We start from the raw sequence: 21,411 nt of genomic DNA, 5'->3' as shown, positions 1-21,411 counted from the left end.
AGCTCCGCAGCCACAGGCCGGGCCCCACTCACCCTCGGCTGCAGGTGGAGCGCGGGCGCCCGAGGAGGCCGGGCAGCGGGAGACGGGGCAGCGGGAGGCCCCGCAGCCGCTGCGCGCCGGCGCGGAGCATGGCGAGGCGCAGCCGAGGGCGCAGTCCACGCGCGAGGCCACCGACGGCGCGGGCCGGGGCACTGGGCCCTCCCCCGGCGAGGGGCGGGCTCCTGGCCGGCGCGCCCCCGGGTCGGCGTCCGCACACCCGCGGCGCGATGGGAGCGGCAGGAGGCCCCGGGGCCAAGAAGGTGAGTGTGCGGGGCGCGCGGGTCCCCAGGCAGCCGGCCCGGCCCTGGGCTCCCCGCGCCGGCGTCCGGATCCCGCCTCAGTCCCGAGGAGCTCTGGGCTTCGGTTTACCCGAGAGCGAGGAGCCGGGAGGACGACACTACCTCGCTGGGAGGATCAGATAATCTTGCGTCCCGTTTACTGAGCCCTGACTCGGTGCCCAGCACTGCGCGAGGGCTTTACGCAAATTCTCTCCTCTTCACAGTTATCCCCATTTCACAGATGGGGAAACTGAGGCTCAGAGAGTCTGGCGAGTGGCTCAGAGTCACCGATCTAGTCCGGGGGAGCTGGGATTTGAAGTCTAGCCTTCGGACTCAGAGGCTGCGCTCACACTTTGCACCCTCACCGACGCGCACCCACAGCCCTCCGGCTCATCCCGCCCCGCCGCTCGGTTCTCTCGTGTTTTGGGAAGGGCCGCAGTCTGACCCGAAACCAGTCCCCGGCGCGGACACTGCGGGTCCCGCGGCGGAGGGTGGACGGTGCGCGGGGACCCCTCTGCCTCATTCCACTTGGCAGTCCCCGTGCCCTGGCTCCTTCTCTGGGCTCCTTTCCCCATTTGGTCGCCAGCAGTCGGCTTCGTCTCCCATTTCTACGCCGGGTGCGTGCGTGGTGGGGAGAAGAAGTGACGAAACAAAATCAGGAAGGGCATGAACTTGGACGTGTGACTCCTCCCGGACCCCTTAGAGCAACCCACCTGCGTCCCATAATTCAGAAGAGAGGGTTGGGAAGGAAGGGGCGGTAGAGACATGGAAATGAGCACCACCGATTTATCTGTAGTAAAAAGGACCGACCAAGATGGCCACAATAGTGGGATCCCTGAATAAGTTAAGGTTCATCCGCTTAATAAGTTATTAGGAAGCTAAGTATGGGAACAGGCAAAGTGCTTTGGCCATGTTCAGTTAGAAAAGCAGATAGAGTACATCACAGACTGATCCCAACCATATGACAATATTTATATACACGCTGTAAGGGAGGACACAATAATGGTAGTAGTTACATAAGATAGGAAAATGGATTCAAAAACAAGAAAAAATACTTTGGGACATGTTTTTCTGACCATAAAAGTAAAATATAGACGTTGAAGAAAATGAGTGTAATAAAAAGATAAAGAACATTGTGCTGATTTCTTTCTCTAACTTTCTCTAATACTGTGTTCACTGTTACAAGTTCATTTTTTTTAAAAGGTCTTTAAAATTTGCTGCCCCTGTTCAGCTTCTTCACTCTCTCTCCTCTTGCCACACGGAGATCATCGTCCACTAGCCCTGTTACTGTGCACCTGGGAGGGTAAAAACGTCAGCGGCAAGGAGCCGATCTGCCTCCCTTCTCAGCTACGCTACATTTTAAGAATTCCTTTAATTGCCGCAGACAACACCTCTAATTGCTTCTTGAATCCAGAGAGCAGTCCAGGCGGCAATTCCAGGCAGGTGGGGAGAGACTGTAGGCAGCCTGGATGTCGGGCTGCCTCCTGCCATGCCTGCAGTCATTCTCCCCTCCGTGTGGATAGAGGTGCCCTGAAGCCAGATCTTAAATCTAGAGATCTGATTACTGGGATCTGCAAAAGGCGGGCACAAATGCCTCCTAGAGCTCACTGCCAGATCCTAGGCGGACTCACTGGCAGACCAAAAGGGAGGATGGGATGGAAATATAAAGGTACTGCAAATTAGCTTGCAGCACCCTTTACCTTACACAGTCCTCTGTCGTTCTGGAATGGTCTTTAGATCACCTGGGGTAGCCCTTAATGCAGGTGGTAAGTATAGCAGTGAAGGAGGGGCTAAAACATGCTCTGAATTCAAAGCTTGATAACAGATATGTTGCCAATGGCTGTTTAGAAAATTGGCAAATTTAAAATGTTGGACAAGCATCTAGAGAACAGATGAAAATGTCCCTCGCCAGGAAAATGGAGATGCTGCACCTGTGGTGGCCCGGTACTTAGCCTCCAGTGCAACCCCTTCTTGTGCACCTTCCGGGACTGCGGATACGACTGGTTAGAGGGGGCTGCGGGAGGCTTTCTCCCCCGTTTGTGCATTGCTCTGTGTCCAGCTGTACGCAGGGCTGGACTGAACTGGCTTTGTGTTTTCAATAAAAGCTTGTATCTTCAACGAATGCAGTCTATCCAAGAGAGACAGGGATTGCCATGGGGTGTGTGCAGTTTTTTATGAGGTCATCAGGGAAGGCCTCTGAAAAGATGACACTTGACCAGAGACCTGAAGGAAGTGAGAGGGTGTGCCATGCAGGGACCCGGGGGAGGCCCGTTTTAGACGACGGGGGACGGAAACCGTAGCCCTTGGGTAACTGCTCTGGATACAATGTTTATTGAAGTTATGGTTGGGCTGAATAGAAAGGTGGTAAAATAGAAAGAGACTTGGAATTTAGAAGATCTGAACCCTGCTTTTTTACCACTTAGCTCTGTGATCTTGGTCAAGTCACTTGGCCTCTCTGAACCTCAGTTTTCTCACTTATAAAATGGGAATAAAATCTCTCTGTCCTGCCTAGCTCACAGAGTTTTTGAGAGTGCCAAATGATAACTTGTACATGAACATGCTGGAAAGTGTAGGGCATAATTATTTTTTTTTTTTTTTTTTTTTTTTTGTTTTTTTCCTTTTTTTTTTTTTTTTTTATTAATGTTATGATAGATTACAACCTTGTGAGATTTCAGTTGTACATTTTTGTTAGTCATGTTGTGGGTACACCACTTCCCCCTCCGTACCCTCCCCCCACCCCCCCTTTTCCCTGGTAACCACCGATCAGATCTCCTTATCAATATGCTAATTTCCACCTATGAGTGGAGTCATATAGAGTTCGTCTTTCTCTGACTGACTTATTTCGCTTAACATAATGCCCTCGAGGTCCATCCACATTGTTGTGAATGGGCCAATTTCGTCTTTTTTTATGGCTGAGTAGTATTCCATTGTGTATATATACCACATCTTCTTTATCCAATCATCAGTTTCTGGGCATGTAGGCTGGTTCCACGTCTTGGCTATTGTAAATAATGCTGCGATGAACATAGGGGTGCAACGGACTCTTGAGATATCTGATATCAGGTTCTTAGGATAGATACCCAGTAATGGGATGGCTGGGTCATAGGGTATTTCTATTTTTAACTTTTTGAGAAATCTCCATACTGTTTTCCATAGTGGCTGCACCAGTTTGCATTCCCACCAACAGTGTATGAGGGTTCCTCTTTCTCCACAACCTCTCCAACATTTGTCGTTCTTGGTTTTGGATGTTTTTGCCAATCTAACGGGGGTAAGGTGATATCTTAGTGTAGTTTTGATTTGCATTTCCCTGATGATTAGCGATGATGAACATCTTTTCATGTGTCTATTGGCCATATTCATATCTTCTTTTGAGAAATGTCTGTTCATGTCCTCTGCCCATTTTTTGATCGGGTTGTTTGTTTTTTTGTTGTTAAGCAGTGTGAGTTCTTTGTATATTATGGAGATTAACCCTTTGTCGGATAAGTGGCTTGTAAATATTTTTTCCCAATTAGTGAGCTGTTTTTTTGTTTCAATCCTGTTTTCCCTTGCCTTGAAGAAGCTCTTTAGTCTGATGAAGTCCCATTTGTTTATTCTTTCTATTGTTTCCCTCAACTGAGGAGTTACAGTGTCCGAAAAGATTCTTTTGAAACTGATGTCAAAGAGTGTACTGCCTATATTCTCTTCCAAAAGACTTATTGTCTCAGGCCTAATCTTTAGGTCTTTGATCCATTTTGAGTTTATTTTGGTGTGTGGTGAAAAAGAATGGTCAATTTTCAATCTTTTGCATGTGGCTGTCCAGTTTTCCCAGCACCATTTGTTGAAGAGACTTTCTTTTCTCCATTGTAGGCCCTCTGCTCCTTTGTCGAAGATTAGCTGTCCATAGATGTGTGGTTTTATCTCTGGGCTTTCAATTCTGTTCCATTGATCTGTGGACCTGTTTTTGTACCAGTACCATGCTGTTTTGATCACTGTAGCTTTGTAGTATGTTTTGAAATCGGGGATTGTGATTCCGCCGGCTTTGTTTTTCTTGCTCAGGATTGCTTTAGCAATTCGCGGTCTTTTGTTGCCCCATATGAATTTTAGGATTGTTTGTTCAATTTCTGTGAAGAATGTTCTTGGGATTCTGATTGGGATAGCATTGAACCTGTATATTGCTTTAGGTAGTATGGACATTTTAACTATGTTTATTCTTCCAATCCATGTGCAAGGAATGTTTTTCCATCTCTTTATGTCATCGCCTATTTCTTTCAAGAAAGTCTTGTAGTTTTCATTGTATAGATCCTTCACTTCCTTGGTTAAGTTTATCCCAAGGTATTTTATTCTTTTCGTTGCGATTGTGAATGGGATAGAGTTCTTGAGTTCTTTTTCTGTTAGTTTATTGTTAGTGTATAGAAATGCTACTGATTTATGCACGTTAATTTTATACCCTGCTACTTTGCTGTAGTTGTTGATTATTTCTAATAGTTTTTCTGTGGATTCTTTGGGGTTTTCTATGTATAAGATCATGTCGTCTGCAAACAACGAGAGTTTTACTTCTTCGTTACCTATTTGGATTCCTTTTATTTCTTTTTCCTGCCGAATTGCTCTGGCCAGCACCTCCAGAACTATGTTGAATAGGAGTGGTGAAAGTGGGCACCCTTGTCTTGTTCCTGTCCTCAGAGGGATGGCTTTCAGCTTTTGTCCATTGAGTATGATGTTGGCTGTGGGTCTATCATATATGGCCTTTATTATGTTGAGGTACTTTCCTTCTATACCCATTTTACTGAGGGTTTTTATCATAAATGGGTGTTGGATCTTGTCGAATGCTTTCTCTGCATCTATTGAGATGATCATGTGGTTTTTGGTTTTCATTTTGTTGATGTAGTGTATCACGTTGATTGACTTGCGGATGTTGAACCATCCCTGTGTCCCTGGTATAAATCCCACTTGATCATGGTGTATAATCTTTTTGATGTATTGCTGTAATCGGTTAGCCAAAATTTTGTTGAGGATTTTTGCATCTATGTTCATCAGTGATATCGGCCTGTAGTTCTCCTTCTTTGTGTTGTCCTTGTCAGGTTTGGGGATCAGAGTGATGTTGGCTTCATAGAATGTGTTAGGGAGTTCTCCATCTTTCTCAATTTTCTGGAACAGTTTGAGGAGAATAGGTATTAAGTCTTCTTTGAATGTTTGGTAGAATTCTCCAGAGAAGCCGTCTGGTCCTGGACTCTTATTTTTGGGGAGGTTTTTGATTACCGTTTCTATTTCCTTACTTGTGATTGGTCTATTCAGATTCTCCATTTCTTCCTGATTCAGTTTGGGGAGATTGTAGGAGTCTAGGAATTTGTCCATTTCTTCCAGGTTGTTCAATTTGTTGGCATATAGTTTTTCATAGTATTCTCTTATGATCTCTTGTATTTCATTGGTATCTGTTGTGATTTCTCCTCTGTCATTCCTGATTTTATTAATTTGCGATTTCTCTCTTCTTTTCTTGGTGAGTCTGGCTAGGGGTTTGTCAATTTTGTTAATTCTTTCGAAGAACCAACTCTTTGTTTCATTGATCCTTTCTATTGTCTTTTTTGTTTCAATATCGTTTATTTCTGCTCTTATTTTTATTATTTCCCTCCTTCTACTGACTCTGGGCCTTGTTTGTTCTTCTTTTTCTAGTTCTGTTAGGTGTCGTTTGAGGTTGCTTACGTGAGCTTTTTCTTGTTTAGTGAGGTGAGCCTGTATTGCGATGAATTTCCCTCTTAGGACTGCTTTTGCTGCATCCCAAATGATTTGGTATGTCGTGTTCTCATTTTCATTTGTCTCCAGATAATATTTGATTTCTTCTTTAATTTCTTCAATGATCCATTGTTTGTTGAGAAGCGTGTTGTTTAGTCTCCACATTTTTGCACCTTTCTCTGCTTTTTTCTTGTAGTTGATTTCTAGTTTAATAGCGTTATGATCAGAAAAGATGCTTGATATTATTTCAACTCTCTTGTATTTATTGATGTTTGCTTTGGTTCCCAAAATATGGTCAATCCTTGAGAATGTTCCATGTGCACTTGAGAAGAATGTGTAACCTGCTGTTTTTGGATGAAGTGTTCTATATATATCTATTAAGTCCATCTGGTCTAATTTTTCATTTAATTCTATTATTTCCTTGTTGATTTTCTGTCTGGATGTTCTGTCCATTGGTGTTAATGGTGTGTTGAGGTCCCCTACTATTATTGTATTGTTGTTGATGTCTTCTTTTAGTTCTATTAAGAGTTGCTTTACAAATTTTGGTGCTCCTGTGTTGGGTGCGTATATATTTATAAGTGTTATGTCTTCTTGGTGGAGAGTCCCTTTTATCATTATATACTGTCCCTCTTTGTCTTTCTTTATCTGTTTTGCTTTGAAATCTACCTTGTCTGATATTAGTATAGCGACACCTGCTTTCTTTTGTTCATTATTAGCTTGGAGTATTGTTCTCCATCCCTTCACTCTGAGTCTGTGTTTGTCTTTGGGGCTGAGGTGTGTTTCCTGGAGGCAGCATATTGTTGGATCTTGTTCTTTGATCCATCCTGCCACTCTGTGTCTTTTGATTGGGGAGTTCAATCCATTTACATTTAGAGTGATTATTGAGACGTGGGGACCTACCACTACCATTTTGTCTTGTTTTCCGGTTTTCTTCAGTTTCCTTTGTTTCTCGTCCCATGGTTTAATCTGTTCTGATGTAGAGCTGCTACTCTCTGTTGTTGTCCTTCTACTTATCTCCTCTGCTCTTGGTTTTGTAGCCCCTTTCCTTTTTTGGATTTTTCAGGAATGAGGGTTTTCCTGAGGATTTCCTGAAGAGGAGGTTTTGTGGCAATGAACTCCCTTAATTTTTGTTTATCTGGGAAAGTTTTTATTTCTCCATCGTATTTGAAGGATATTTTCGCTGGGTAGAGAATTCTCGGCTGTAGGTTTTTGTCCTTCAGATTTTTGAATATATCATTCCACTCTCTTCTAGCCTGTAAAGTTTCTGCTGAGAAATCTGCTGATAGCCTGATGGGGGTTCCTTTGTAGGTTAGTTTCTTTTGCCTGGCTGTCCTTAATATTTTCTCCTTGTCGTTGACTTTTGCTAGCTTCACTACTATATGCCGTGGAGTTGGTCTTCTTGCATTGATAAAGTTTGGAGATCTATTGGCTTCTGTCACCTGAAGATCCATCTCCCTCACCAGATTTGGGAAGTTCTCAGCCATTATTTCTTTGAATAGGTTTTCTGCCCCTTTCTCCTTCTCTTCTCCCTCTGGTATACCTATAATCCTTACGTTGCATCTCCTAATTGTGTCTGATAATTCTCGGAGAGTTTCTTCATTTCTTTTAAGTCTTGCTTCTCTCTCCTCCTCTGCCTGCAACAATTCTATATTGCCATCTTCCAAATTGCTAATTCTTTCCTCCATATTATCGGCCCTACTGTTCAGAGCATCTAGATTTTTCTTAATCTCCTCTATTGTGTTCTTCATTTCCAATATTTCTGTTTGGTTCTTCTTTATCGTATCAAACTCTTTTGTGACATAGCTCCTGAACTCGTTGAGTTGTCGGTCAGAATTCTCTCTTAACTCAGTGAGTATTTTAATGATGGCTGTTTTGAAGTCATCATCATTTAGGTTATATATCTCATTTTCTTTGGGATTGTTTTCTGTGTATTTGTTACTTTCTTTCTGTTCTGGAGATTTAATGTATTTTTTCATATTGCTTGATGATGTTGATTTGTGCCTCCGCATGGAGATAGAGTTTAGTTGCTCCTTTCACTTGTTTCAGCTGCTGCGGTGGGGGGAGCAGCTGTTTATACTTCACCAACCAGGAACCCTGTCCGTAGTTGCTAACTGGGCCTGGGCCCCTCTTCGTAGCCACAGTGGCCCTTTGGATTCCCTCCTCTGCCGTGGGGGCCGTCACGGGGGGCTTCAGGCTGCAGGGGCCTACTGTTGTTGCCCACCTAGATGCGCTCTCTCCTTGGGGTCTGCAACGGTGTTATGGGCTTTTCCAGCGGCCAGGGGTGGGATCACTTATATTTGTCGCTCCGTTGCTGTCGGCACCCACCAAATCTCACTTGTCCTCTATGGGTCGCAGGAGAGCTATTGGCATCTTCTACAGTCTGTGGTTAGTACACCTAGCTATGCTGCTTTTGCCCTGGGGTCTTCCAGCCTTGTGGCTGGCGGCTGGGTGCCTTCTACTGGTGCTGTGCAGAGGCTTTCCCTAAGGCTTCTGTGAGCCTGTAGGGTTTCCCCCTAGGCTACTAAGCTGGGTCTCTGGAACTCTCTCCAGCCCCAGTCCTCTCCGAGATCTCCGGCAATCCCTAGCCTCACCGGGTGGGCAACGGCAGCTGGGGGTCGCCCCGTCCTCTGGGCTTCTCTCCGGGCCTCTGCCGGGAGCTCTGAATGCTCAGCGTGGCCCCTCTGCTACCGGCAGACAGAGAGTTTCGTCTGCTGCCCGGCGGAGCTCCGGCGCCTCCCCTCCGGGTCGCCGGACCCGCCCCCGAAAGTTCCCCCGCCCCGGTCCTCTCCGAGATCCCCGGCAATCCCCAGTCCCGCGGGGCGGGCAACGGCAGCTGGGGGTCGCCCCGCCCTCTGGGCTTCTCTCCGGGCCCCCGCCGGGAGCCCCGAGTGCTCAGCGTGGCCCCCCCGCCACCGGCAGACAGAGAGTCCCGTCTGCTGCCCGGCGGAGCTCCGGCGCCTCCCCACCGGGCCGCCGGATGCGCCCCCGACAGCCCCCCCGCCCCGGTCCTCTCCGAGATCTCCGGCAATCCCCAGTCCCCCGGGGCGGGCAACGGCAGCTGGGGGTCGCCCCGCCCTCTGGGCTTCTCTCCGGGCCTCTGCCGGGAGCCCTGAGTGCTCAGCGTGGCCCCTCTGCTACTGGCAGACAGAGAGTTTTGTCTGCTGCCTGGCGGAGCTCCGGCGCTTCCCCACCGGGTCGCCGGATGCGCCTTTGAAAGTTCCCCCGTCCCGGTCCTCTCCGAGATCTCCGGCAATCCCTAGTCCCCCGGGGCGGGCGTCTCTCTGGGACCCTCCGGGCGCCCCGAGCACCAGGCTGGGTCTCCCGCCAATGGCGGGGAGAGACTCTCCCCGCGGGCTCAGGTGTGCAACTCCAAAGTTTCCCTCTGCGTTTAGGAGTAATTGCAGGGGGTTTAAGTAGGGTTCTGGTCACCTGTTTCCACCGTCGCTCCTCTGTTGTGTTCTCGCTCCTGCCCTAGATGTGTGTGGATCCTCTGGGGGCGTCCGTTGGAAGAAAGCCGCTTGCGGGTACTAGGCTGCCCGTCGGGGTCGGAGAGTTTTCACCTATTTCCACATCCTCCAGGAGGAAAGTCCGTCCGCCTTCCGATGTATAGTCGCGTGGGTGTCTCAGACGTCCTGAGATGCTGTCTGGATATCCTTTGTCAAGCGATAAGTGTCCAAATAATTGTAGACTCGAAGGGCGAGAGACAAAGAGGACTACTCACGGCGCCATCTTGGAATCCCCCCTCACTGTACCCTTATATGGCAGAAAGGGAGGGGAGCTCTCTGGAGCCTCTTTTCCAAGGGCACTAATCCATTAAAGTTTCCAATCAAAAGACACAAAGTGGCGTGTTCCGAGGCACGGCGCGAGCTAGCGGGGGAACGCCGACCCGGGCCGGTGACCGGGCATGTCCAGGCACCTCCCGTACCCTGTAGGGCATAATTATGAAACGTTGTGGCCATTATGTTCAATGGTTTATGCAAAGATGAGGTTTATTTTTCTCTCCTAGCAAGAGGTCTAGCGGTCCATGGCTGCTGCAGCCACTCAAGGATGTCATTAAGACACCAGGCTGCTGTTATCAGTCGGCTTCCCCAACCTTAGCATGTGGCTTTCAATGGCATGGCTGCAGGATGACTGCTAAACCTCCAGGGCTTATGTTGACATTCCAGTCATGGAAGGAGAAAGAGTGCCAAGATGGAAGGGAATGAGCATCTGTATCAGGAAAGCAAAACTCTTCCAGAAATCTTCAGCAGACTTCCACCTATGTGTCATTGGCCAGCACTGTGTCACATGGCCACCTCCAGCTGCAAGAGAGCCTGAGAAATTTTTTTGTAAGCTGAGGACGTCTTTTCCCCAAACAAAATCCACTAGCAAAGAAGAAGAGAGAAACTCCTTATTAGTTAGGCAACTAGCAGTGTCTGCCACAAACATGTGGAAAAACCAAAATAACTATCATAGAATCAGCACTTTCTCTCTAATTTGATTCAGATTAAATGTTGTTAAAACAGTCACAGCACTTTGCACAAAACAAGTGCCTGGATTGTGCAAGAAACACATGTACTCAATCTTGCTCAAACGCTGTTAGATGCTGACGATTTTGACAGAACTGGAGCTGTAAGAACATAGCCCCCCTTTCCTAAAATTACAAACTGCTTTTAGGAAAAGAAAAGAGGGGTCTTAGGTGGTTGTTCTTTCGTTTCTCCAGGGTATTCTGGAACGTCTGGAGAGTGGGGAGGTTGTGGTTGGAGACGGCAGCTTTCTCATAACTCTGGAGAAGAGGGGCTGCGTGAAAGCTGGACTCTGGACTCCAGAAGCCGTCGCTGAGCACCCGGATGCCGGTTGGTGCCCGCATCCCGCGAGGGTTTGTCTGGGTGATGGTTTGCTTAAATCTGAGAGAAGATAAAAAAAAAAAAATAATAGCAAGTGTTTTCTTTTTCTTCAAGATTGGCTCTGAGCTAGCATCTGTTACCAATCTTTTTTTTTTTTCTTCTTTTTCTCCCCAAAGTCCCCCAGTACATACTAGTGTATTCTATTTGTAGGTCTGTCTAGTTCTGCTGTGTGGGACGCCGCCTCAGCATGGCTTGACGAGCGGCGCTAGAGCCGCGCCCAGGATCTGAACCAGCAAAACTGGTGCCACCAAAGCGGAGTGTGCAAACTTAACCACTCGGCTATAGGGCTGGCCCCTAGTGAGTGTTTTCTAAGGACTATCACTTGCCAAAATGTGGTGACAGTGACTGTACATGGGCTGAAGCGAATAGAAGAAAATGGCCTATCTCCCCCTGCCTACACACACACACACACACACACAGACACTTGCATCTTCATACTCAGGGAGTGCTAAAATATACATCCTAATACTTGTTCCATGAATATTTCCCTTGTGGATATTGAAGAGTTTCCTTAACATAGTAAAACTGTAATTGCTTCAGATTCATCCTTCTGGCTAATTTGCGTATTCTTTTATAACAGTGTGTTTGGTAGGGGGACTAATGGGAACCACCAGCTTAACGGAGCATAGATGATAGACTATGTTCTGTTGCCAGAAGGGGAGGGATGAAGAACTAAACATGGTTTCACCTCATCCTTCTGGCTGAAAAAAAAAGGAGTTGGAGGCAGAAACTGTGATGGGATTGGTTAGTAACATCAAATTGGAACTTTAACTCTGTTTTTACTCTTTCTTGTGTGTGTTCTCCTAAGTTAAAGTGGGAAAGACAGCCAAGAACGAAGTGGATGAAACAGGGTACAAGACATGGATGGAACTTTTGATTCACTCAGATTTTATTCGTGTATGCACAGTGTACCCCAGAAGCCTGGGATCCTGTCTCGGTTTTGCACTGACCGGCAGTGTGACCCTGGACAAGTCGTTTGACTTCTCCGAGGGTCAGTTTCTCCATCTGTCACATGGGGCGTGACCCAGGCGTGTTGTGAGGATGCATGAGTTAACCCGCATGAAATGCCCACATTGCAGAAGTCCCCGATGGCTGGTGCTATTGTTGCATCAGACTCCCACAGTTACGTGGTAGGGACAAAGTTCTGTCTCTCTGGTGCTTAGCAGGAAGTTTTCTTCCGGCCTGAGAAGAACTTGTTGTTAATTTGAGAAGACCTTTTGGCTAAACCGGGAAGAAAGTGTTGAAACAGCAAGGCTAAGGGTTGGGGTCGGGGAGAGAGGGGAGAGAAAAGAAGGATTTTCTGATAGGCCAGGGAAGCCCACTGACTGTCTCCCAGCTGCTTGCTGTTGAATCCGTCTGCTGGGGGGTACCACCCCTGTACATTCTGCCCGCGAGGAGAATTTCCTCCTTCTGCTCTGAGGGCTCCCCGTGCTGACTGCATGCAGACCCGGTACATCCTTCACTACACTGGCAAGTGAATAAACCCTCTAGACCAAGAGACCAAAGGACAGTTGGCCAGCCAGGCCTTAATCTCTGCATGTGACTGCACCAGGCCATGAGGCCCGTCAGCGGGATGATATGAGGCAACTCTAAACAGTCCCAATTTGGTGTGGACTCTGCCGTGTCCTGTCCTTGAACGCTAAAGACCTTAATCTGCAATTTTTTTTAAGTACTAGGTTTGAAATTGTGTATGAGGGGCCGGCCCCATGGCCAAGAGGTTAAGTTCACGCACTCCCCTTCGGCAGCCCGGGGTTTGCTGGTTTGGATCCTGGGTGCGAACCTACACACTGCTCATCAAGCCATGCTGTGGCAGCACCCCACATAGAAGATCTAGAATGATTTACAACTAGGATATACACTATGTACTGGGGCTTTGGGGAGAAAATAGAAAAAAAAATAGGAAGGTTGGCAACAGATGTTAGCTCAGGGCCAATCTTCTTCACCAAAAAAAAAAAAAGCATACCTTCAAAAAACAAAAAAAGAAATTGTCTATGACTGAAAGAGATGTGAGTGAGTGAGCTGCTGCTGCTGCTGAAAATGATAGCTTCTGTGGTTTTTAATTTTTTAATTTCAATTAAAAAAACAACTACTTTGTAGTCCGTCAGCTTCACATGGAATTCTTGAGAGCAGGATCAAATGTCATGCAGACTTTCACCTTTTCTGCGAGTGAGGAAAATATGGAAAGCAAGGTAAGCTGTAATGGCGGTCTGGTGGGGGGTCTTGAGGGTGGGCAAGGATCATCTACAAGAAAAACAACCTCCTGATGGGAAGCTATGCTATTGACCTGATGTGTGACTACACTCTATTACAAACTCCACATAAAATATCTGTTAAGTAGTTAATGATTATGTAAATGTGTATATACTAAATAAATGAGCTTTTTCTGTCTTTTTAGCTAGGGGAGGGGGCGGGGATAGAACGAGGAAAGAACAGGCTGTTGGAAGTGCACAGCCATCCTGTACTATTTTTTCGTAGAGAAAGAACACTTTATAGATGCGTTTTTTACTTTCTCATTTCGCGTTCTTCTTTTCTGACTTGCCCATCTGGAGACAGAGTGGTCCTAGGGAACACAGCACTGGCCTAGGAATGAGAAGAATTGGGTCTGATACCCAACCTTGCAGCCTATTAGCTGTGTGACTTTGTGCAAGACACGTACCTGCATGGACCATTGGTCTTCTCTGCAAAATGGAGACAACTTATGCTTGAGACACATAGGGGTGTTGAGAAAAGTAGTAAAGGTGAAGGATGTGGAAGTATTGTGAGATATTCTGCAAATGTAAAGCATTAATACTCGTGAATATTAATGCCCATTTGTTCATTCAACCAACCAACCTTTACCGAGTACCAGTTATAGTCCGTTCTCTGTGCTGGATACAAAGGGGACACAAAGGCATTGACCCTATTCTGAAGTGGGTCATGGTCAAGTGTGGGGGGCCAACAAATAAACCTTTACTAAAACCCAGTGGTGAGTACAATAATGGAAATAGAAGCTCACAGGTAGTAGGGGAGATGGCACCCAGCTCTGCTGGTCTCCTCAAATTGCAGTTTAAACCAGTGACGTGTACTCATCTTACTTGCTCACTGCTCCCTGTTTTCTCTCATATTTTACCTTTAAAATGCCACCATCTGAACTCTTGCTCTCTAACCCCAGTGGGAAGAGGTAAACGCCGCTGCCTGTGACCTCGCCAGGGAAGTGGCTGGCAAAGGTGATGCTTTGGTAGCAGGGGGAATCTGCCAGACATCAATGTACAAACACCTCAAGGATGAAGCTAGAATTAAAAAACTTTTTCGACAACAATTAGAGGTCTTTGCCAGGAAAAATGTGGACTTCTTGATTGCAGAGGTAAGCGTAGTACCATAGGGAAAGGAATAAACTTACTTTGACAAGTCTAACTGCATAGTTTTTAGCTTTCGCGACAGTGTTGGACTGCCTTATGCCCTTGTTCCTCCACGTAGATGGTCAGAGGTTTATTTGAATGCACTCTAGTCAAGGCCAACATCCTCTCACTTGTACGCAAGGTTCTCTGTGAAGCCAAAGGACAGACCCAGGAGAGACCCGACTGTTGCCTGTGGGTTTCTAAGGTCTGGGTGGGTGCAGACTCTGGGGCCCCCTACAATGTGGGGTGGGAGGAAAGGGACAATGATTCAGGGAGCATCCTTTCCTATGGGAGGGTCAGGCTAGAAGGAGCTGCTTGTCTGGGTTAGAGACTTGAGGGAGCAAAGCCTAGGACACAGGTGGCTGCTCAGGCCCATCCAGGCCCCACCAATATACTCAGTCCTGAGTCGTTCCTTGCTCTCTTCCGTGCATGCCTTGCTCACTCCTGCCACTGTGCTTTCGCTCAAGCTGTAACATGTGAGTGATATTTTGAAGAGTCAGTAAGAATTGGTCGCTGATTGGACATGAAGGCCCAGAACATTCTCTTCCTTCCACTTTCAAGAATTAAAAAGCCCTCATTCCCCTTTTCCCATCACAATTGCTGCCACCTGGAGTTGAGCCCTCAACCCAAGTCTTTACCCTGAACAAGTACAAGCCTTGCAACTGCCGTTTCCCCAGTCATTCCACTGAACCTGTTGAAAAGCTTGCTCCATCCACCCTCCTGAGACTGAGGGCCACCCGAGCCTGGCTAGCTCACCGGGGAACACTCACCTGCAGAAATGAGCACAGACGCCACCCTATGTGTCCTCCAGATGGACGAGAACACAAGTCTGTTTTTTAAGAACCTCTCTTTTGACTCCGTCGTCATTCCTCACACACTGCTTCTGCAGAATCTAAGTCAAGAAGGAAAGAAACAGGGAGATTTCTGCTGACTTTTCTCTACTTCCTTAAGTTCTGCTTTTAATTGTGGTACTTAAGGGGGTTCCTGGGAAGCACCCCTGCAAACAGCACGGGTTTACCAGACAAGGGTCCTGGCCGCGATCAGCAAAGAAGCTGAGTAGCTCTCCCTTCCACCCTGGGCGTCAGTGTTCTCATCTGGGGAAATAATCATATTTCTTCCTACTTTATGAGCCCTTATGAATACCAACTAGAAGTGGATATAAAGGAACTCTGAAGTATAAAGCATGATAAACTACTCCTTATTTTTCAGAGGTTACCCAGGCCCATAAAAGATGAGGCCAAAATTTATTAGCAAAACTTCTGTTCCTTCAAAATTATGATTTTAAATACTCAATTACTTTTTAACAGCCATAGTCTCACCGAATTGATGATCTCTGAGTGAAAATCTATGTATTATTGTTAAAGGAACTAAAATATTTACTCAGAATGGTCCTCTGTGGTCAGACGGATAGAGACACATTCCTCAGCAAGTTCTACCACATATTATATATTCAGTTATTTTTATAACTGTTTCACAACATGTGCGTTCTACCACTTAAAATCTGCTTTGTATTTGGACCAATAAGAAAAATGAAATTTCTCTTAGTATTTTGAGCACGCTGAGGAAGCTGTGTGGGCTGTGGAAGTCTTAAAAGAATCTGGCAAACCCGTGGCAGCTACCATGTGCATAGGCCCGGAGGGAGACATGCGTGATGTGCCCCCTGGAGAGTGCGCTGCGAAGCTGGTGAGAGCAGGTGATTGGCACCCATAATGTGATAAGTACTTCCGTTACTTTTTATGAAATTTAGCAACATTTGCTTAATATCGTGAGAGCAGTTTAGAAATAAAAGAATGAACTGGAATCAGTTTCGTTATTCCTAAAACTAGGGAGGTAGAGGGGGACAGCTAACCTCTAAGGCACCTTCCAACTATTAAAAAATAAAATAAACAAGTAAGTGAATAAAATGTAAGCATTCTTGATTTCTCTGTGTAGGGGCTGCAATCGTCGGCGTAAACTGCCGGTTTGGGCCCAGGACCAGCTTGAAGACGATGACGCTCATGAAGGAGGGCCTGCAGGCGGCCGGGTTGACGGCGCACTTGATGGTGCAATCCCTGGGGTTCCACACGCCCGACTGCGGCAAAGGAGGGTTTGTGGATCTCCCGGAATATCCCTTTGGTAAGATCTGGCGTGTATCCAAGGTCCTTGTGATTTCTGGTTGTGACAAAATGGAAACGCCTGTCGTGAACAATTATGGTCCAGTCTTCCAATAGGAGACTGCATAAGACAAAAACGTTCAAGGTTAACCAAAACTGAGCTATCCGAAGAACACTTAATCTAAAGTTCATTGTTTTTAAATTTTAAAAAATGCCCATCAGAGCACCTCTCATTTGAAAATGGGGATGGTAACAGAAACGCCGTAATTGCTGTTACAGCACTGGAGCCCAGACTTGCAACGAGATGGGACATTCAAAACTACGCCAGAGAGGCCTACAACCTGGGGGTCAGGTACATTGGTGGGTGCTGTGGATTTGAGCCCTACCACATCAGGGCGATTGCAGAGGAGCTGGCCCCAGAAAGGGGCTTTTGGCCTCCGGCTTCGGACAAACATGGCAGCTGGGGAAGTGGCCTCAATATGCACACCAAACCCTGGATTCGAGCCAGGTAGGAATTTTTAATTCACATGACTGTTTTCCTCTAATCTCAGTTTACTTATTTTTTATAAACACTGTGCGTGGACATGGCAATAAAAACTCAAACAGTAGAAAAGTGTGTAAAATGAAGCATGCAACTTGCCCCTCCTGACACCCGTCCCATTCCCAGAGGGAATTATCTGTTTGCTTTTGTGTTTTGAAGTCTCGTTCCTCCATTTCTTGTTTATCAATTTTAAGCAGGAATTATTGATAATCCTTTATGAAAGCTGACGGATTTAAATCACGTAATCTTCCCCTTTTCCCCCTGTTCTCCTTCTCCCAATTTTATTACATTTTTATTTCTTCTGTTGGTTATTTTTCTAAGTTTGAATTTCACGTGTAACCACTGTTTCTTAATCCATCGATATGAGGCAGTATCTCTTCATTCGACTCTTTAATATAAAAGCTGACTCCTTCTGCTTTTCCTCCCCCATCTGCCTCTCGGCGTCTTTAAGTTATACCATTACTTTTCCATCATCAAGGTTTATAACCATTGTGTTCTGCTCTGTAATTATAATTCGATCTTCCAAGCTTGTCTGTAGGTTTGTTACAAAAATGTAAAGCTAGTAAATAACATTTACAATATTATTTTAATTGTCGTACTAAACAAGCAAGACTTGTGAAGTATAATCGGAATGCAACTTTATTTTTGTCTCCTCTGTCTGTTTAAACCTGCCCAATGGGTGAATCCTTTCCTCTGTCCTTGTTTGAAAATACTGACATGCCCCAGAACTTCTTCGGGTACTCTTAGGCAATAGAAAGCCCCGTGAACAGTTGACTTAGCAAACACAGTCTTAATTCAGTAGTTAAAAGTGTTCAGTTCCATGTGAAATCAAAACTTAGAACGTTTCCCACTTAAATCTTCTCCTGTTTTCCAGTAGATTCCTTTCATGGTGGGAAGGCCAGCCTGATCCTTTTCTTTCTCTGTCTGATGCTTCCAGCCCTCCCTTCCCTTCTTGCTAACCGTGGTTTCTTACCCCTTCAGATTCAGAGTGAGAGGAGAGAAGATGGAAAAGGGAGTAAAATGTTATTACTTGACAGCCTCCCTAATAGGAAGATGGCACTCTCTAGGCCTGGCAGGTCTTAACAGGGACTGTCATGGTTCTTCAGAGGTTGCCACTGAAAACTTTTGTCCATACTTCTCATGTCACAGGCATTGCATTTTTCTCTGACTGCTGCTTCCACCTCAGATCCTGGCTTTTTCAGCAGATCACTCCAGATATCCCCTATTTGGGGGGTCCCATTGTCCTTCCTGGTGATTCTAAATACCCTCCAGATTTTGAATACCTCCAGGCTGGCGCTCTCTCTCTTATTAGGCTGAAAACTGGCTAGAGGACCTTTCTCCCTTCCTTCATGCAGACAAACTCTGAGAGTGTGCTCTGACCCCAGTTTAACTGCACCCTCTTCACTCACAAGCAAAGTAACTGGCCCATTGGTCTCTGGGGTCTAGATTTTCCAGTGTACATTCAGCTGAGTCGTCTGACCAGCTCTTGCCCACCTACTTTGAAACTGCAGTGTCGTCCTGCTTTGATACCTGATATCTATCATATCTTGGTGCCTTAGATAAAATTTCCAATGTAATATCCTGGTACCTGGTAAGGATTTTCTAAACATTATTCACTGCAGAACCAAGTGGTAAGCATGGAACTACGGAGAAAGAGAAATAATCCTATTTTTAAAAACTTGAGCTACTTATAGGAGAATGTTCCAAGCAATAAGGTCAAATTGATTCTCTTTTCTTACATTTCATCCTTAGTCCAAACTCATGCCATATTTTAATTTGCCTCATACTTGACTGTGACTTTCTTTGTACAACGTTTGGTTTTCTAGGAATTTCTAATTAATTTCTTTTTACATTGTTGAAAGAAGAACAGGCCTACTCTAAAGTCTCCCAGTATCTACATTATACTGCAGTCATGAGTCTCATAACGGCATTTCCATCAACGAGGGACCACATATACTTTGGTGGTCACATAAGATTAGTACCATGTAGCCTGGGTGTGTGGTGGGCTATCCCATCTAGGTTTGTGTAAGTGCACTCTATGACGTTCCCACAATGACGAAATCACCTAATGACACATTTCTCAGAAAGTATGCCTGTCGTTCTGCAACGTGTGACTGTGTTTGTTATGATCAATCACTTTATTGTTGAAGACATTTTTCTGGGAGCCTCTTAAATGACTGTTCTGTTTTGAATCATTGCCTCTCTTTCTCTCTCTCTCTCATCTGTCAATACAATGCCATCTCTTTTCCATCATCTAGAAACCAGTTCCAGCCTCTGCTTTCTCCTCGTCTCTGTTCAGTGCTGTTATCTGTTATGTATTTAACCCATTTTATAGAGAACAGTCTTCATTCTGGAACTGGAACAACTTTCCTAATGTAAATTTATTTAGACTGTGAAAGTAGGCAAGAAATCATTTAGCCAAACATTTCTTCCAAGACATATGGATATTTATCAGAGAAGATGGTTTTTATGGGTGTCATGCTTAGAAAGAAGGTATTAAAAATAAATATAATAATTAAAAGGTAAGGAAAGTATACTTTGGTGGTGATTAAAATGGTTCAAATAAGTGAGAAATGGCTTATTTTAATTATCATTTTTTAGAGATCCTTAAAATGCATCAGCAATTAAAGATAGAACATTGTTTTGTACAACAAAACCAAACATCCCTTCCTCTCTGGGCTCCCAAACACACTGATGTTCACAAAAATTTGTGATTACACAGAAACCTGTAGACAGACACCCCAGATTTCTGACATTTTCATCATCCAAAAATATTGGTTTATTCATTTTCATAGTAAAGTGGAAGAAACTGTAAAAATATATTTAACGCAAAAGTCTGTGACCAGAAACTTTTGTAGTCTCCTTTGTCTATAAACAAGGAACAAACACTTACGAAGTAATTTGTATTCTGTTTATAGTTAGGTTTTTGGTCTCATTCCATCTCCCTTCATATACTTGTCCTTATGTTAAAATATTGAGGATAGCTAGAAATTGCAGAATGAATGTAATTCACAAAAACATGTAAGATTCAAACACGTTGTGTTTTTCTGAAAGGTGGTGTGAAACCCAGTGATTGTCATGGAGGATAGGAATGTGAGAAAGACCCCTGGCATTAATAGATACGGACGTAGTTTTTCTGTCCATATGTTGAAACTCAAGTTCTACTTTAGCCTGATTTTCCACCAAACTTATGTATATTTTAGCAAATATATATATAATGTATTGGACTTATAAGATAGGTGTGTCTTTTAATTAATTGACTATATATTTTTTTAAATGCAGGGCTAGAAGGGAGTATTGGGAGAACCTGCTGCCAGCTTCGGGCAGACCTTTCTGTCCTCCACTGTCAAAGCCAGACGCCTAAGAAGTCGTGAAAGAAAACCCTAGAATAATAGAACAGGAAGAAATCCCCCTCGAGCCCTTCTGGAACTCTTCCTCGCCTTTGTCCTCTGCCCACCCTGAGATCTCCAGCTGCTGGACAGCTACCATGCTGCTGGCCCTTCAGTTCAGTCAGCACATGGCACAGGGCACAGCCCTCCTGCTGCGGTTGAGCACCGAGAGCGGAGGCTGCGGGAGGAGCAAAGATGATGAGAAAGGCCCCTTGTTCTGGATACTCACTGTCCAGTAATGCTGCAGTACATTCTTTTGAAGTCATTAAGAATAGCAAACTTTGTCTTTTAGGGTGCATCTGAGATTTTAAAACAACCAGCAGTCACTGAGCACCAGGTGACTTAATTCAGGTGACTAACCTATGTGCTTAAGAAAGACAGAACGGCGTTCTAAACTAAAAGGAGTCCGCTTTCTTTAAGTGATTTTTGTAATGACTCCAAAGCAATCCCAAAAGAAACGATGCAAAGAATGTTTTGAGCAATGGCAGGATTATTGAAATAAGGGTATAACTTTCCAAAGCGATTACTTTCAAAAGTGATTTTACTTAAAGGTGTTAGGTCCTAGAATTTTTTAAATGTGTCTTTACAATCACAACTAGATTATAAACTATTTAAGGACAAGGACCATGCGATGTGCTGCTTATATTTTTCTTTAAAGTATTTAGTATTGTGCTAGGTATAATAATAGATGCTCAATGAAATACTTATTGTTGATTGTTTAAAATAAATAAAAATAGATAAACAGTTTTAGAAGACCATTATAAAGGTCAGAGTTCAAATCTATCTTGGCCTAATAATTTCTTAACCTGTGTTTATGTTATTTGCTAGAGCTGATTTCTCTGTCTTTTCAAAACAATGTATCAATTTGTGACAATTAATAAAATTAAAAATAATTTACCTTTTATAGTGTTTGAATATTTAAAATTTCAAGGAAATTTTTTGGAATAACAAATATTTATTACTTATGTTCCAGGCTCTTTCTTCTCTCTTAATTTCCTCGAGAGAGAGACACACATACACACATTTGATCCTCACAGGGATTAAAAATGAGATAGTGTTTAACATAGTAGGTTACATATGAGGGAACTGAGCTATGATGAAG

At 44.8% G+C, this 21,411-nt stretch overlaps 2 protein-coding genes across 3 annotated transcripts in view; one reads left to right on the top strand and one right to left on the bottom strand.

Moving 5' to 3' along the window:
• Positions 1-262, bottom strand: part of DMGDH (dimethylglycine dehydrogenase) — a 61,533-nt gene extending 61,271 nt beyond the window's left edge. The window contains exon 1 of one of the 2 annotated variants that reach the window (XM_008516561.2): positions 33-262. In XM_008516561.2, coding sequence (XP_008514783.2) covers positions 33-130 — 98 coding nt within the window. In that variant the 5' untranslated portion in view covers positions 131-262. The remainder of the gene's footprint in view (positions 1-32) is intronic. The other variant, XM_070571549.1, reaches the window with a different exon arrangement.
• On the top strand, positions 114-21,206 carry LOC103548669 (S-methylmethionine--homocysteine S-methyltransferase BHMT2). Its single transcript, XM_070571550.1, has 8 exons — positions 114-299; positions 10,726-10,858; positions 13,007-13,098; positions 14,061-14,252; positions 15,832-15,979; positions 16,219-16,401; positions 16,659-16,887; positions 20,203-21,206. Exons 1-8 carry the CDS (start codon positions 129-131, stop codon positions 20,282-20,284), a joined length of 1,230 nt encoding a protein of 409 aa, XP_070427651.1. The 5' UTR covers positions 114-128; the 3' UTR covers positions 20,285-21,206.
• Positions 21,207-21,411: the final 205 nt, after the last annotated feature.

Source organism: Equus przewalskii, chromosome 13, assembly GCF_037783145.1.
Source record: "Equus przewalskii isolate Varuska chromosome 13, EquPr2, whole genome shotgun sequence".
NCBI classification, from domain to species: Eukaryota; Metazoa; Chordata; class Mammalia; order Perissodactyla; family Equidae; genus Equus; species Equus przewalskii.
The sequence above is the reverse complement of the archived record's forward strand: the minus strand, read 5'-3'. Positions and strand labels throughout refer to the sequence as shown.

Coding starts and splice junctions, on each gene's coding strand:
- LOC103548669 (XM_070571550.1), top strand. CDS start 129: ATGGCGAGGCGCAGCCGAGGGCGCAGTCCACGCGCGAGGCCACCGACG. Junction 16,402..16,658: donor TCTCCCGGAATATCCCTTTG/GTAAGATCTGGC, acceptor TTGCTGTTACAG/CACTGGAGCCCAGACTTGCA. Junction 16,888..20,202: donor AAACCCTGGATTCGAGCCAG/GTAGGAATTTTT, acceptor TTTTAAATGCAG/GGCTAGAAGGGAGTATTGGG.